The following is a 17,404-nucleotide window of genomic DNA, read 5'->3' as shown; positions in this document are numbered from 1 at the left end:
GGGAAGGGAAGCGGGAGAAGAGGGGGACGCGGGAGGGTGGCGGCGGCGGGGTTGGGCGGCGGCGTCTCCTCTTCTCCCCGTTTAAGTCGCCCTTTACAAGGCGACCGGTGGCGCGGGGGGATGGGGGGGCTTCCCATAGCGGAGTGGTTTTTGCTCCCGTGAAGAACGATGCGCTCTCGAGGCGTCCGTATGAAGGGACGGGCTTTCCGGCATCCTCGAGAGGAATGCGGGCGGCGCCACCTTTGCGGACGCTCCGCTGCAGCAGCGGCGGCGGCGGTTCCTCTCTCTGGAGCCTTACTTGAGCAACACCCTGCCTTCACCCTCCGGTGCTCGGCGACCATGTCGGAAGGCAGGAAGGCTGTGTGTAGTAGTGGTGCGGGGGTCTGCTTTGTGTTCTTCTCCCCAGGGCCCCGAGACCCACCAAGGTGCAAAAAGGACAGGCTCTGAAAATGGGAGAATTCTGAGCCAGGGATTAGTTCGGAGTACAGTACCAGAACTCGGATGAAGCCTTAACTCTCACACAAACTACTCCGTTCCTGGATTCCCCAAGCTGACTTCATTTCAGCAGCCTAGGTAGAGAGGGAAATCCATTTCGTCCATGCAGTTCCTAGACAACGGGGGTCAATCCTTGCTTCTCTGACTACCTCTGCTTTCAAATCCGTGGAACTTTTGAGGCCCTGGCACTCTCTGTACTCTGTAGTCCTGAGGCTTTTTATCCCAAAAAAGCATGATAAGGGCGTCATAGGGCCGGGGACCGTTGCTCTTCTATTCCAGGTGTTGATGGCTTGGGGTTTTTTTTGTTTTTTTTTGTACAGTACTTCCAGAGCAGAGGAGGGGGTACTGGTGATGTGCTTTGTGGCCGGGCCATAGCAATGTTCTATTTTACTTAACATCCAGAGATGATGAACCAGGCTGGTGAACCTGTGGCCCTCCTGATACTGGACCACAATTCCCATCTGTTGTGGAAGCATGTCTAATGGTCAGAGATGATGGGAGTTGTACTGCAGAACATCTGGAGGGCCACAGGTTCACCAGCCTTGGTCTATCCACCCTTTGTCCTGAACTTGGTGGAATTTAGAATTACATTGAAGTATTGCATTTAGGTATATTTTGGATATAAAAGACAGGGAAACTAAATATGGTTTCCTTAGTAATTTTTTCTTGCATCTATTTTCCTCCCCCACCCCTGCATCTTAAGCATAATTGGCTTTTGTTCTGCTCATCTTGCCCCAGTTCTCAAACCATTACACACAAAAAACCACTTGAAAGGTAGATATCTCTTCTAGGTTTTTTTTTTTTAAAAAAACCTGAACCATTTTTTAACAAACAAACAAACAAAACAAAACCTGACCCATTACATAGCTTGCTGGACACAATCCCAGCTAGTGTAAACAGCAGCAAATTGGTGGTGGCAATTTTCTCAGATTGTATGTTGTTTCCTGCTTCAACCCATTCTAAATGCCTGCTGTGAGAGTAGGAGGAGCCCAAATCCAACTGGTGAAATAGCAGTTGGTGATGGTTTAGTAGTTGTATACCCACATCTGTCTACTGCTCTAAATTGATCACTTTCTTCCACATTGAGTATTTGACACCTTCTGCAGGTGGGTCCCCAAAAGAATCATGTTGTGAAGGGACCAAGAATAAACAAAACAATGGGCTCATGAAATGGATTCAAATAAGTTGGCCAAATTTCAGAGAGGAAAAGTTGAAAACCCAGGCATACCTAACCATCTGGTTATGGCTGCTGTAGATGATAGTTGAGGCCTGATGGAGCTGGTCCTTGGCAGATGTGATGAAGAGGCCCTGCAGTTCCTCCTCTTTTATAGGTTGCTGTACATTACACTTGTGGGGTTTCTCATTAAAGTTTTCTGTATTTCTAAAGCATGTTTTCCTGTATCCCTGCTTATAGTCTTGAGTGTGTATCCACAACAAAAGTGAACTTGTTGCTGTGAGCAGGGATAGGAGACATTTCTTCCTTAAAAACACCTCATGTTGAAGAGTAGTCCTAGTGATGAAGTGGTGAAATCACATTGAGAGCCAGTGTGATGTATTGGACTAGGACATAGGAGATCGAGGTTCCAGTCTCCACTAGCCATGAAGTTCACTGGGTCACCTCAGGCCAGTTACTGTCTCTCAGCCTAACCTACCTCATAGGGTTGTTCTTAGGATAAAATGGGGATGGGGGAACCATGTAGCTTGAGCTCCTTTGAGAAAAAGGTGGGCTAGAAATACACAGAATTAATTTATATTAGTACCTAGTAGCTCGCTCTTCTGTTCTTCAAGGGAGACTGCAAAGTTGGTTACACTTCCTTTGGTGGGAAAGCTCCAACGACAAAACAAGTCAGTATCTTGTTTCAAAAGCTATGTGAAAGAAGCCTATATTCACATTTTACTTACTGGGAGGCAGTTACCGGTAGTTTCCTTTTTGAGTACTGTATCTTACACTATTTTAAGAATTAGTATTGGTTACAAAACACAGGATAGACAAAGTGTAATATGTACAGGTGCTGAAGTAAACAAAGTGAACAATGTGCAGTTTTTAAAATCAACGAAGTTAATATTATTTGTGGGTACAATATTGATACCACAACTTAGCCCATTGATTTCACTGGGTTTTTGTATGCCTAATTCCACAAAGGATCAGGTTGTTAAGAATCCCTCAACACAATAAAACATAAAGATAGTTCTACAAATTTAGCTTATTTTTAATAATATTGTAATTAGCATTCTGTTGCGTGTTTCTTGACTTTGGGGTTTTGAGAACAATACAAGAACAGAGTTGCAAGTACACCTTTCTATTTAGATTGTTCACTGAATCTGCAATCGTTTATTATATTTTATATAACTTCTGAAATCACTGTGATTATACAAGAATAAATAAGAGGATTGCAACCTATGTAACCTGAAAAGTTTGTTACAAATTAAAGTGGAAAGAGTAAATCTTAGCTTGCATTTTTAATACATGCTGTTGAGAGCTTTAGGCAATGAAAGAATTTATTTTCAATTTATGCATTTTTTTTACAATAACAAAACTAGAAAAAACACAAAACTTTGCAAATGGTTATGAAAATTTTTGAGCAGCTGTAAAATAATCAGAACAAGTAGCATAGTTTCATTAAAAAACAGTTTGTTTATTTTGTAGATGGTGTTCTAACACTGAATACAGAGAACAATAATTATACCCAGCAAGTACCAAACATCCGTAAGTGTGAGATCTGTTTTCTGTCTTTTTCGAAAGACACACAATTCCAGCGCCATATGAGGGATCATGAGCAAAATGACAAGGTGAGTATCTCAATAAATCTGAGTAGCTCTTGTTACAAAAGGACTGATTTGGAATAGGTGCCCAAATCTCCATTTAATTTCCTCATGAATCAAATTCCAGGGTTCTTTGTAAACCTGATTTTGAGGAAGCTTAATAACATGGAGCTTTCCTCCCTCTTGCCTTATATATATCCAGAAAAATATAAGATACATCACATTTTGAAAGACTATTCTTGTTTCCAACTTAGGAAGAAATGGCTGTATTTTGGGCATTACAGCTTGCTCGAGCCACTGAATATATAAATCTATTAGTGAGCTATGAAACAATATAAAAATTCAAGCTTTATCAAGATTCCGCCCTGTTTTGGGCATTACAAAAGATCTTAATATATTTAAAATTGTATTGCGCAAATTAAAAATCTAGGATCATAATAAGGAAGGAAGTAAGGCGCTGTGGTCTAAACCACAGAGCCTAGGGCTTGCTGATTGGAAGGTCGGCGGTTTGAATCCCTGCGATGGGGTGAGCTCATGTTGCTCGGTCCCAGCTCCTGCCACCTAGCAATTTGAAAGCACATCAAAGTGCAAGTAGATACAGTGGTGCCCCGCTAGACAAAAATAATTCGTTTTGCGAAAATTTACGTCTAGCGGGTTTTTCGTCTAGCGAAGCGGCAATGACAGCCGCGCTTTCGCTAGACGAAAAAAAAAAGATGAAAAATTTTCGTCTTGCGAGGCAGCCCCATAGACAAATTCGTCTTGCGGGGCAGCCTTCTGCTACACGAATGCCTTCGTCTAGCGAGTTTTTCGTCTTGCGAGGCATTCGTCTAGCGGGGCACCACTGTAAATGGGTACCGCTCTGGTGGGAAGGTAAACAGCGTTTCCATGCGCTGCTCTGGTTTCGCCAGAAGCGGCTTAGTCATGCTGGCCACATGACCCAGAAGCTGTATGCTGGCTCCCTCGTCCAGTAAAGTGAGATGAGTGCCGCAACCCCAGAGTCGTCTGCGACTGGACCTAATGGTCAGGGGTACCTTTACCTTTACCTTTAAATGTTTTCCAATGAAATGTTTCAGGTTTTCCTCTCTTAAAGCTGAAATGTGTGGAGCTCAGTTATCACTCCAAAAGTGCATGGTGTGAAGATAGTTTTAAGGTGTGTTGGCATAATGATGATTTTATAAAGACAGCAAATAAATGCTGTAATAAGGTATGGAAAAGGAAAGGAAGGCCATTGCAGAGATTTATAGTTTTACTGTTTTGGCAATTGGCACCATTTCATTTGGCCTTCGTTACTTACTTAAGGAGTTTATATACTACTAAATGAATGATGCTTTTGTGGTGGTTTACAATCATAATGATGTGACCTCTGTCTTATGTTTCCTCATCAATGGAATTATGAAGCTTAAATATTGCCTTGATTTTGTTTTCCACAAACAGCCTCATCGATGTGACCAGTGTCCGATGTCATTTAATGTTGAGTTCAATCTTACACTGCATAAATGTACCCACAATGGAGAAGATCCCACTTGTCCTGTGTGCAACAAAAAATTCTCCAGAGTGGCTAGTCTTAAAGCTCATATTATGCTTCATGAAAAGGAAGAGGTGACTATTATCTTCATTTTTGAAGCACATACAGAATACAAAGATGGTGAAGGGGAGTAGGGAACTTTTTTTTAACTTGCAAATGGTGTCATGCTTAATAAATTGCACCCATAATTTCTTGAAGAATGTGTGACCCTGATCCCAGATTGTTAGTCATTTTTTCTACCAGCAAAGGATTGAAAATGTTTTAAGTGATGAAAAGTTACTATAAAGTAACGTATATTTATTGCTGTTTTAGAAAAGAATCAAACCAGTTTACTATCTTTACAGAATCTTATATGTTCAGAGTGTGGAGATGAGTTTACTTTGCATAGCCAGCTGGCCCTACACATGGAAGAACACCGTCAAGAATTGTCTGGAAGCAAAACCCATATCTGCAAAACCTGTAAGAAAGAGGTTGAAACATCTTCCCAACTAAAGGAGCACATGAAAACTCATTACAAAATAAGGTGAGAACAGCTAAGTGTTTAAATGTGTTTGTAAGTAGGTTGAAAGCTCAGTAACTTCTGTGGCTGACCCATCATGCTTACCTTCCTCAGAAACTCTCTAGGATGAAAGCCCATAAGCAAAAGTAGGCCAGCCACATTTCACGCTGATATCTTAACTCGGGTAGCTATTACCATGAAACATTATCCTTATGCCTAGGTGAAGTTCCATGAGAGCCGCAACAGTTAGTAAAACTGACAGGGTTTTGTTATGCATACTTCCTTAGTTAATTCAAGTGACTTCATATTTTTGCTTTAACTCTGCTAAACATGTGAGGAATTTATTTCAAGCAGATAGTTCAGGCCTTTTGATTGTCAAGAATACTGTGGAGGAAGATAAATGAGCAAAAGTAAAATTTATGTAGGAATGCAGAACATCAATTCCGTAACAGGGAGCTGTTTATAACTAATACTCTGACTTAATTTTAGATGTTAGGCAGCTTAGTGCTGCCCACTCAATCCCACTTGTTGAAATTCTTACATTTCTGCTGTGCCTAAGGTTTAGGATTATGAAGGAGTGTGTGTACGTTTACTTTTGAAACAAGAAGTACACATAAATATTTGCATTTTTTATACTATGCACATGACCTATCTGACATCATATTCCATGTGTGAGAAGCACGCTTAAGTTTTTATAAGCACTTACATTCATGGTATTTATTTCATAAAATTTATACACCTCTTGATTGTAAAAAACCTCAAAGCAGTTTATAAAAGATAAAATAGTAAAACCAAGGGAAAAAAGCACCAAACTTTTAAAACATAGAAAAGTTTTCAAATAAAATAACCTCAACTTTCTAAGCATGTGGGTGGACTTGCCTAAACAACAATGTGTTTAGCTGTCGCTGAAAAAAGTACAGTGAAGGCGCCTGCATGATCTCAATAGGCAAGGAGTTCCAAAGTTTAGGCGCTGCCACACGTAATGATCTAGTCCTTACAAATGCGGAACAGGCAGTATGTGCTTCTGTAATAGTGCCAGTGCTTCCAGTCGGAGGTGGTTGATAGGGCACATGTGCGGTAAGGCAATCTCATAGGTAAATTGTTCCCAAGTTGTTTATTTAAAAGTTCACGGCTTCATTAATCAGGAGATAGCTGCAGTGTGTTTGGCAGAAATCATTGAGTGCCTACTGGGTTTCTTTTGTTGTCTGTGTTTGGTACGGATTCAGCATGGAAAGTTTGTAATGAAGCCATAATTATGGTTTGCCCTGTACTGTATACCTAGCCTTCATTTCTAATTCAAATTCTCTGTAGAACCAGAATTAGTTGGGATAATGATGGTAATCTGTTTACCTTTCAAATGAGGCGATAACATTGCAGTTGAATTCACCATAATATTTATCTGCTTAATATATGTCTACAGGGTATCAAACAGCAGGTCATACAACAGAAATATTGACAGAAGTGGGTTTACATATTCATGTCCGCACTGTGGAAAGACTTTCCAGAAACCAAGTCAGTTAACACGGCATGTTCGAATACACACAGGTAAGGTGAATAAATCTACAGAGATATGTATTTGAAAATGTGTACAGACTACATATAACCTAATGAGCACACACTGCTTTCTTTTGCTTCCCTATATAAACTTAGTTAAATAGGAGAATTGAATTCCTTACAACTATTGATGCTAATTCACAAAAGAAGATCTCCAGCTTAGTTGGGAGGTTCAGAACATAGTTCAAGCTATGCCAGCTTAACTCTCTCATCTTCGGCTCAGCTGGGATCCAGTGGACTGAGCCCTAGCTGGGCAGGTGTGATGGGACCTGAATTATGCTGGATGTTAAGCAGGTTCAGCTCAGTCACATGACTTGGCAACCTGGTGTAAGTTTAAAAGGGTGGTGTTAACTCAAACACTATTTTGAAGGCTTGCTTTTTCACTACCAGGCATAAGATGGCTCAATTGTCCGGTGGATCATTACACTGGTTTAACTTACACTGGCTTGTTTTATGACAGCTTTTTGTGTACAGGATTGCTCCCTCAGTGTGAAATGGGAGGAGCATAAATTGCTATATGGATATACAAATTGTATGAATGGGGTCTGCTTGTAGTAGGTGCCAGTTTTCATTGAAGTTTTATTTGGAAAGGGAGCAATGCACAAAATATTAGATGTTCAAGGTTCAGTGCTGTCCTGTGCTATGTGTACCGCCTGTACAACCTGGGCCATGTGAAATGACTCAAATATATCAATTTGCTTGCTTGTGTCAAGTTTTACTGAAATTAACCTTGCAGTTTCCCACTCACGTTATTGAATGTGGAATAATGAACAGCTGTTTCTGGGTGAACAGCTTGCTCCTGCCTCTTCAAGTTTCGTTGACCTTTTAACTTACATTTTCATCCTCTTTCCCTTGGCGTTTATTCTCTCAAGCTGGCTTCTGATGCACATTGGCAGGCAAGCTAATGCAATCATTTTAGACCGTCTGGCATGTATATATTGAAATTCTGTGCAGATAAGCTCTAATTAGTATTCTGATATTTGGTATGACCCTAACTCTCAAACATTTTGCCCATTAATGTGTATTAAATAATTTTAATGAAAGTAAATTTAATTCTCAGACATATGGAATAATAGTTTTACAAGGACCCCCTTGCTATATGTGAAATGTAGGAAATGGCCACAAGAGGTCACCCTAATTTAAGAATTAACTATTTCAATCCCTCCACTACCACCCCATGAAATATACTGTACAAGTATTTGATTTTCAGGATTTAAGTGTATATTGAGGAGTTAGATGTTTAAATCAGTGTAAGAGAGATGCAAGCTCCTACAGCTCACTTTAGATTGGCTTGAAAATGACCCCAGGTATTTTGTTGGTTATGGCTTTTCAAAGCAGTCCCTATGCAAATAGTTGGCAGTAGTCTTCTCTTATCAATCAGCAGAGGAGCTAATTGAAAAGGTTCTCCTAGGAAAGTTGCTTCTGGGAGATAAAAATCTACATCCTGCAGGGCACTCTAGGGGGTCATTGGGTGCCCTGTGATGTATAAGGGTTTGTCCCCCAGCCCAACTTCGAAGAAGGGCAGTTCTTTAAAGAAGGAATAGATTAGGTAGGCTTTAGCTCAGATTTTAATCCTCAAATCTTGTTTCTGGAGCTGAACCTAGAGAACTTTGGTGCTATCTCTAATTCAACACTTCTTATCATTCCATAAACTGAAAGGTTTTCTTGTTAAGTCTCTGTTGTACATTGCATCATTGCGCTTAAATATGGTTTGTTTATAGCAGGGGTTCCCAGGATTTTTTGAATACAGGGTCACCTTTGGTAATCTGAGAAACTTTGCTGGGCACCAGTATAAAACAAGTTTGTGCCTAGGCACAAAATGGCTGTTGGGGTGTCCTGTGTTGTCACACAGGACAAATAACTTCACAAGAGACATTTTGTTTGGTCCCCAAATCTCATACTGCATATTTGCCTCCACAAAGCACAAGAAAGTACAGAACCTGAGATGAATACATCTGCCCTCAAAAGTCACAAAAAACAGGCAAATCCCTCCCAGCATTAAAAAGCCCCAACCCACCCAAGTGACAAATAGGCAAGATCCCCGTTGTCTACACAAACAAGCAAAACTTGCTGATCCATGCCAAAGTCCACATTAACAGAAAAAAAAACAGACGCCTCTCAAAAAGCAACAAACTAATACCACCCTTTAAGAAAAGCAAAACATCTCCTCAAAAGGCAAAAACCACATTCACCTCCCCAAATCATCCCTGCTCACCAAAAAAACAAGCAGGCAACCCTCCTCCCCCCAAACAGGCAGAACATCACTCCCATTCGCCAAACTCATGAAGTAGCAATGGGGTCACTCCAGCTGCCCTGCTCTCTTCCTTTATTTGCTGAGAGGAATGTCTCTTGGACCAAATGGAGCCTTGATATATGCTCAGTTTGTTTATTTGCCTCAGAGAGTTCCATTTTTAGTCATTTAAGTACCGGTACTTGGTAAAATTATGGAAATGTAATCAAGTATTTCTTAGTTGTGATTTAATAGAAGTATGAGCCCCTCATTTACTCGGTTCTCCACAGGATTGTGAGTTATGTGATTGACCCTGTTTATTGATGGGCTAATAAGTATACAAAGCAATATGATACTTATTTATGTATAGTTGAGAAGGATGATCAAACAGAAAATTACAATGTTTAGGTGGTTATTTTATCTGCAAATATTTGCTAGAGGAAAAAAAAATACAGTTTTCCAATAGAGTGTTGTAATCATTGCTCTGTTTTACTGTACTGTTTTATGCCAAATGCATTTAGAAATTGTTACCAATGAAAACTCATATTTCTGTTTTATGTGTGTGTGTGTATAAATAAAATTTTATTTTTGTTAGGTGAAAGGCCATTTAAATGTAGTGAATGTGGAAAAGCATTTAATCAGAAGGGGGCATTGCAAACCCATATGATTAAACACACCGGTGAAAAACCCCATGCCTGTGCCTTTTGTCCTGCAGCCTTTTCTCAGAAAGGCAATCTTCAATCACATATTCAGAGAGTTCATTCAGAGGTAAATAGCACAGCTCATTTCTGTTATTGGCAATACACTTTAAATGGCAACAGGTCCTGAATTAACATCTTCATCTATATTCAATGCCTGCAATTTCTGAAGCATTCATTTTATCATCTTAATACTAGATGGAAGAAAAACATTTGGTTTCTTTTGTTTTCAATGCATCTATAGATTTTCATGGAATTGTAGTAGATAATTTTCAGTCAAGTTTTTGACTTTCATGAGAAGTTTTTGCTTTCTGGGGAAGGGAGGAAATGTTTTCCCCCTTACATTGTTTTTATACCTGCCCCTTCCCCCCTTTTGCCCCTACAGTGCAGCCACTAACAGCTATCATTACTTGCCCCCTTGTCTGTTAGAGTCCATATTGTCTTCACAGTCACCCTATTTTCATCAACCTCTTCTAGTTCTTCCAGCTGTGACCAAGACAGGAGAGGAGAAGGACTTGCTCTGCCTTATTGCTGAGCAGCCTACTAGGGGTTATCGTCCTTAGAAACATTGGTGGATGATAATAGTGAAGTAGTGGTGATAATGGCAGAGTTCAGAAAGGATAAGATGAGGAGGTGTTCCACTGAAAGGGGATAGAGATTTAAGTGTGAAAGGTGTACAAAGGGCAGAGGCAATATGAGTTCCAAAAAAAACATCTGTGAAATGTCACTGGTAATACTGCTTTATATCAGCTGTAGCAGAAAAAATTATATAGCGCCTTCTGGAGCACACAAAAACAGTTGCTCACTAAACTAATACTCCCCTGATGAAGAGCTATTTTAGGGCAAAAGTAGAGATGCTAGCAATGTTTTCCATTCTTGGCCTGGATATACACTTTGGAAATTTGTAGTTTTTATCTCAAAGAAGAGCCGAGGATTGCAAGGTTCCCAAATCATTCTCCTTAAATTAAAGGCCAAGTTAGAAAGAATTCCTAACTTTCTCCTCTTTGAAATTTAAACAATACTTGACTGTCCTGGTTAGCAGTGTTGAAGCACTCTAGAGCAGGAGTGAGAAAGTGGAAGATTCGACCTTTTCCCTCTTTCCCTCTCCCATGAAGTAGGTTTCCTGTGGTCCTTCAAAATGTGGTTCCGACTTCAAAGTTGTATTGGCTTTGAAAAGAAGCTGAGCTGTTTCCAGTTGTGGGGGTTAAGTAATTCAGCTTACTTTCTGAGCCACTCTGACACAAGCTGGTTGGAAGTCTCTCATCACTATTCAAACTTAATAGGTTTTATAGAATGTTGAATCATATTTTTGTCCTATTTTGATTTGAGCTGCCATCCTCTTTGTGCTACACTTCCCTGCTCCTATCTCCCAGGTGGCTCCATCTCCAATCTGACACTTTTCTGCTTAAATTTTATGACACTCCCCCACAAATTTTAATCACAGCATTTGTATGAGGTACTAATTAATTTACTTTGTTTCAGCTACCAAACAAGCAAGCCCATTTACATTGTTATTCATGGTTCAATGAGTTTTCCATTTTTGGGGTGGAAGATAGTGTTCATTTGGTGAATGGGAATTATTATAACATGCACAATGCTTAATAATATGGCTGGGCTTTTTCAGATCTTTAATGCCTTGAGTTCATCTGTAATGCAAATCTTACTGCTCTGTCAGTTGGGGAATAAAACAGGGCTAAAGAGATACTGGCTATAGTTTGTTGTAGTTGTAATTGCAAAGTTTTAAGACTGAGCATTCCTCTCCTCTTTTGTTCCTAAAGGTGAAGAATGGCCCTACATATAACTGTTCAGAATGTAGTTGTATTTTCAAAAGTTTAGGCAGCTTAAATACTCATATCAGCAAGATGCATATGAGTAGCACACAGAATACAACGAGTTCTACTACAGAAACATCTCACTTGACAACGGTAACCTTTACATTCTCATCTCTTTTGGTAAAGGGAAACGGGCTTCCAGTGTCTTTGCTCTTTGAGATAAATACTCTGTTTGTGTATGTGTGAGATGTGTCATCACGCTTCCTTCTAGGTGAGGCAAAATCCAGTAAGAATTCTTTCCTTTAGGTCCCTTTGAAATTAATGGTTTCACAACACCACAGTTCTCTTGGGCAATGCCTATTCATTTCAGCGAGGCGTGCCTGCAGAATTGCCTAGTGAACTGTGCCATTGCCTTAATTTTTCTTTTTTTAAAACAGGCAAGTGATAGATTCTTGACAAGTAATTCATTAATTCATTGCCTGGTGTCCATGTATTGGGGATGTGCACTTTTGATCATTTAATCTTGCCTTGTAAATCTTGCTTATACTCGACTATATATGGTAAACTATGGTTTAAACATGAACAAGTAGCATATTGGAGCATGCTGTTCAGTTGTCACTGCTGTGGTCCTCTGCTCCTCCTTTGGTGTGCCAAGGAAAGAACAGACCAGAGGTTGGCTTTATGATGTACAAACATATCACTTGTGGCTTGTTTCTTGCAAACAAACTAAGTGGTAAGCCCCAAACAAACTGGTTTCTGCTTGTGGTTTGGTTTGGTGAGAAGCAAATCATGAGCATTGTTTCTCATATAACACAAAGCCAGACGGTGGTTTGTTTCCCCTACCTTCCGGTGCGCTAAAGGAAGGAACAGTGGAGGAGTACAGTGGGGACTTTTGAGTACCATGCATTATCATGCTGCTTGTTCATGTTAAATCATAGCTGTGATTCAATACAGTGCTCAGACTATTGTGTTAAAATCACATGTTGCCTTTCCCTTTAATATTCATGTCAGATGCAGAATATTTCTTCCTTTCTAGCTAAAATGCACTTAGGGAGAAATCCTGTGCACTAAAAGCTGGCCCAAAACCAAGCCAGTGCAAAGTTATACCAGATCTAAACCCTGTTCAGCAGCAGGGCTACTGCTTTGGCTGTACTGAAGCCTGGCAGAGGGAAATCAATCCTTTAAACTAGTGTTTCATGCTGGTTTTCCAGGTCATGTGACTGAGCTGAATGGGCTTAGGATGCAGCCTAACCCTTCTCCCTGGTCCTGCCCCTGCCACACTCCTTTTACGGCCTGGTTGAGTCTGAGCTCTCCTGCATCTTAAGCTGGTCATTGTGGTGGATATTGCTATAAACTGTTCCCTTAAGGAAACAAATTTAAAGGGGGAAAAAACATTGTGAATTCAAAAATTTAACAAAACCATTTTTATGCAATACAGTAATGTCCTTGTGGCTAAAATAAAAGGAAACAGCTAAGTGTATACTTTAATTTGATTAGTCATTATCTTGCTTGAGTTTTAATAGATTAGTTACCAGCAGTTGCACTTCTTCATGTAAGCATGTAAGTGCCACTTATATCCAGTAATCAGGTATATGCTTAAGAGGAAAATCAGGGTTTTGTATCTTAATTGCTAGAAAAATAATACAGCTGAAGTAGCTGTGTAAATAAAAAAATGTGATCTAAGAATATGCTTTTCTGTATAATTGAATACTTTAAAAAAGGCATTATGCTGTTTTGCATAATCTTAATTGGCAGTGGCAGTACAACATTTTACATTTGCATATTTTATTTTTGTACAGTTAATGCTTCTATTCTTTTTTCATAGGATTCTGTGGCTCAGCCTCTGACTTTAGCAACAGTTAATTTGCTACAGCCTGTTGATAATAAATGGAAGAATGTGAGTATTCTAATTCTTAGCTTAATTGTGTTGCGTTGATATGGTAAAACATATCTTGCAAAATTTTCCACATCTTCGGATTGTGCTATAGAGTTTATTACATCTCTGTAAAACAGCTCAAAGATGTTGCAAGCTACTTTAGAAACTTTAAATAACTTTATGCTGTGCGTTTTCAACTTAAGACCCTATTTTAATCATTTGTAAGGGTAATTTTTGTGCAGCTTGCAAGAATGGGGGATGATAATGCAGTGGGAGAAGAATGCTGTGATCCTGTTGCCAGGGTTTGCAGAGAGTGCACTTGCATGGTGCATGTAGTCATACAATGACAGCAATTCCCTCATGGAAGGGGGCTGAATCCAAACCTAACTAGGGGCTAATGCTGTCAGAGCCAGAATTATACAGGTATGCTGTTTTTATTTATTTACTTTAAAATGTATATACCACACTTCCATAAAATATAGCAAGGTGGCATACAACATGTAAACAAGGCTATAAGAACATCAGTAAATACTTGTTGGTAAAAAAGAAAGAAATGTTGCAAAGTCCTGTCTAAACAAAATAGCTTTTGAAAGACATCTAAATGAAGACAGATAACTTCTGCTGAACCTCTTCTGGCAAGGAGCCTCACAGAACAGGGCCTGCCACCAAAGGCTCAGATCCTGGAAAAGGCTCACAGAACCTCAGGAATGTTGGATGTGTGCATTGTGGTGGAATAAGAGGTTGATGCTCATGTAAAGTAGCTAAGATTGTATAAGAGCATCTCTGGAATGGGGCCAGTGTGCTTGGTTTGAAAGTAGAAAAGCATTGCTATTGCTAGCTTTTTAATACTTAATTGACAGGGTGGATTTGATTTCAATCACTAGTCAGTAAGACTTGATTTAAATCTTTTTTTTTTTTTTTACAGAAAGACTCATTCTTGCTGATATAATCTTAATATTTACAATCGGAGGAAGGTTTCATTTTTGGAATAATAAATTTTCAGAGTAATTTTTACAGTTATATCAAAAAATACTGATTTGGTTACACTATTAGAAATACATCGATAATTATGAAATTATTGTGAGGTTTAATAAGTTAACTGTTTATATTTGGACAACTTTTCTGCTGTACTTTATTGGAAGGAGAAAAATAATCATTTCCTTAATTTCAATTTTAACTAAAGCAATAACATAGCATATATATCCATGTTTGTTAACTGATGGGGTTAAACTTTTTTGTTTTTGTTTTTTAAAAAAACTTAGACTGAGTTTTAGCACACATGAAAAACTTAAAACAAACCCTTATTTCCGGATGAATAGCATTTGGACTATAATGTATCTTAAATAGAAGACTATCTTTAGAAAGATTTTTACTCCCAACAAATTTTATTTTAAAAATCTGATTTAAATAAAAAAAAAAATATCTTTTTTTTTAAAAAAATCATTGATTTTTATCCACCCTGCTTATATTACTGTACAATACATAAGTAGGCCAGTCCTGTAAAAAACAAACAAAAAAGTAACATTCCAAATGTTTTATATTGTTTAATTCCTTTACAAATGACATTTGTATATTTAAGACGACATCTCTTTTGTCAACAGACAGAAAATCCAGTAACTTCAGTGGCAGGACATCAAGGTCAGCAATCTGTAACTGACGTCATTCAGCAACTGCTTGAGTTGTCAGAGCCAGTGGAAAATAATCAGTCTCAGCAACCTGGTCAGCAACTCAGTATGGCTGTGGGAATAAACAGAGACATTTTGCAGGTAGGGTAAAAAACTATTTTGGAACCTTACCTACCCTTTCCCAAAATTTAGAAAGCTGGGTGGGGTGGAGGAAACAACTGTCTTCCCTATACACCGTCAGATCACCTCTAACTTCACCCTGCTAAATTGTGCTGGGAGCTGAGAACAGTCACATGTGGGGAAAAAGAGTACTAGATACATTAGGCTATGGTGAGTGGCCCATGACTGCTTTCATCCTCACCCTAACACAGCAATAAGGAGTTGATGGTCCTCCAGTTGTTAGATTTCAGCTTCCATCAGTTCCAGCCAGCATGGTCAATGACCTGGTAATGGGAATCGTAAATCTACAACATCTGAAAGGCTTCCCATCTCTGCCCTAGTGTTTGCTGTGTTTGATTCCCAGTAGTTGAGGTAAACATAGAAAATTACTGCTTGCTACAAGACTCCTCTGTCCCTAGTGTTGAGCATTCTTGAGGGAATGGCAATAGCAACTGCTAAGTACTTCTTCCAGTAAGCTTCATTCTCCATTCTTCGGTGTCCAGGGCTGTCTTAATACTGCTTAGTCTCAGCTTTAATAAAAAAAGAGATAAATGTAGGAATTTTGTTTTTTAAAATACTGGCATTATATGATATTTTTTCTTTTAAAAAAAGCAGTGCTAATTAAACCTGGTAAAGCTGTAGCTTTTTGCAAACAGAGAATGTTCCTCTGGTTTGTCAAAATTCCATTGGGTAATGGATTGAAATTGTTAGGAGTTCTGCTCTGATTTTCTGAAAGAAAAGGTGCTGCATTTGTTAGATTCTAAATATTGCTTCTAATATAACCAGTGACTGTTGACTTCAGATTTTTTCCCACAAGTAAAAAAAAAAAAAAGTTATCTGAGGACTTCAAAATAGTCAAAATATAATTCTTTGTATAGTTGACTTATTGCGTTCTTGCCAAAACCTTTGGTCAAGTATTTATGAATCATGCATTCAGTTTAATTCATTATGTTTGTCTTAGCAAGCCTTGGAAAACAGTGGGCTGTCTTCCATCCCAGTCTCAACAAATGCAGACTGCAGTGAAAACAAGACTCCTTCAAGTCAGGATGAAAATGCAGAAGTTCAGAATCAAGTCAACACTAGCAATCCAGAACCAATTAAAGAGCAAGAAAATCCAGATAAAGTAGAGAAAAAGGAAAAAAGAGTTCTGAAGAAAAAATCCCAGTTTTTACCTGGTAATAATTAAATTGTTCACTGTACAATACCTTTTATTATTGTTTATCACATCCATTTTTCCTTCTTGTCACCATCCAGTGGAACAGATACTGGGTCCTTTCAATTCACTAGGAGTCAGGTTCTTTGAAGATCACTTGGCTGGGGATCGGACTAGGATGCAATTTCTGCTTCTTCATTGGAGCCAATCCCTTGTCCTCTTAGAGAATCGGGTAGAAGATTAGATGTGTGAAAATAGGAGGTTGGGTGTAGTTTACCAGTCTTGTAAACTTAGTCCCCTTCTCCTAGAAGTCCAGGAGTGGGAGTTGATCACTTTCTGGGTTCTTGATTTTGCCAATCTGTACCAGTGACTAACTCCTCATAACCAGACAGGACTCTAATCCCAGTATTCCCAAGACTTGGACACCCTAAGTTTCTGGCTAAAAAAATTCCAATCTCCCTCTTTCCATGAGAACGTTAGCTAATTCTTGCACTTTGCAGAACAAATAACTCGTAATGTGCTCTTCACATCGAAGGGAATGGATGATATGCAGGCAGATAGGTTAAGCTGATAGGATATTTAAGAAACCTGGAGTGCGTAATACCCTAGTTTTTCCAACAAGCGAGTCTACAGTCACATTTATCACAAATCCTTTTCCTTGTGGTGCTGCAGCAAAGGATTCAGACCCCTTGTAACCTCATTTCCCATGTTCTAGTTTTTCTTGAAGATGGGCTCAAGCGAGGCCTTAAGCCTGACATTCTCAGTGACAACTGACAGATTATTTTTAGCTGGTGAAGTCCAGTAGGTCTCCTCATGTCCTACTTCTTAAGGCTGCTACACATCTCCCCATTGTAAACTAAATATAATACTCCACCAAACATTTCTTAGAGGTGTTTACTTTTTAACTCTTAGTCAAGACTGTAGTTATTAACTCACAGGCTAGTCCTCTGGCCAGACCTTTCCTTAGTTCCTAAAACCAATTCCCATTTCCATCTTACATTCTAAAACTAAGCATATTAATGGAACCGTTAAAATCTTACCTGTGCTGGACACAT

At 39.1% G+C, this 17,404-nt stretch overlaps 1 protein-coding gene across 3 annotated transcripts in view; it reads left to right on the top strand.

Annotated features, from left to right (window-relative positions):
- ZNF236 (zinc finger protein 236) overlaps window positions 1-17,404 on the top strand; it is a 46,492-nt gene that overhangs the window by 465 nt on the left and 28,623 nt on the right. For 2 of the 3 annotated variants that reach the window (XM_033154777.1, XM_033154778.1), the window contains exons 2-10: window positions 3,143-3,285; window positions 4,693-4,857; window positions 5,128-5,306; window positions 6,703-6,827; window positions 9,662-9,834; window positions 11,543-11,689; window positions 13,362-13,433; window positions 15,014-15,178; window positions 16,158-16,371. In XM_033154777.1, the coding sequence (XP_033010668.1) occupies window positions 3,143-3,285; window positions 4,693-4,857; window positions 5,128-5,306; window positions 6,703-6,827; window positions 9,662-9,834; window positions 11,543-11,689; window positions 13,362-13,433; window positions 15,014-15,178; window positions 16,158-16,371 (1,383 nt within the window). Of the gene's footprint in view, window positions 1-245; window positions 574-3,142; window positions 3,286-4,692; window positions 4,858-5,127; window positions 5,307-6,702; window positions 6,828-9,661; window positions 9,835-11,542; window positions 11,690-13,361; window positions 13,434-15,013; window positions 15,179-16,157; window positions 16,372-17,404 lie in introns of those variants that run through there. The other variant, XM_033154779.1, reaches the window with a different exon arrangement.

This window comes from Lacerta agilis, chromosome 7 (genome assembly GCF_009819535.1).
Source record: "Lacerta agilis isolate rLacAgi1 chromosome 7, rLacAgi1.pri, whole genome shotgun sequence".
In the NCBI taxonomy this organism is placed as follows: Eukaryota; Metazoa; Chordata; class Lepidosauria; order Squamata; family Lacertidae; genus Lacerta; species Lacerta agilis.
Note: the sequence above shows the minus strand (reverse complement) of the source record. Positions and strands in the feature narration are given on the sequence as shown.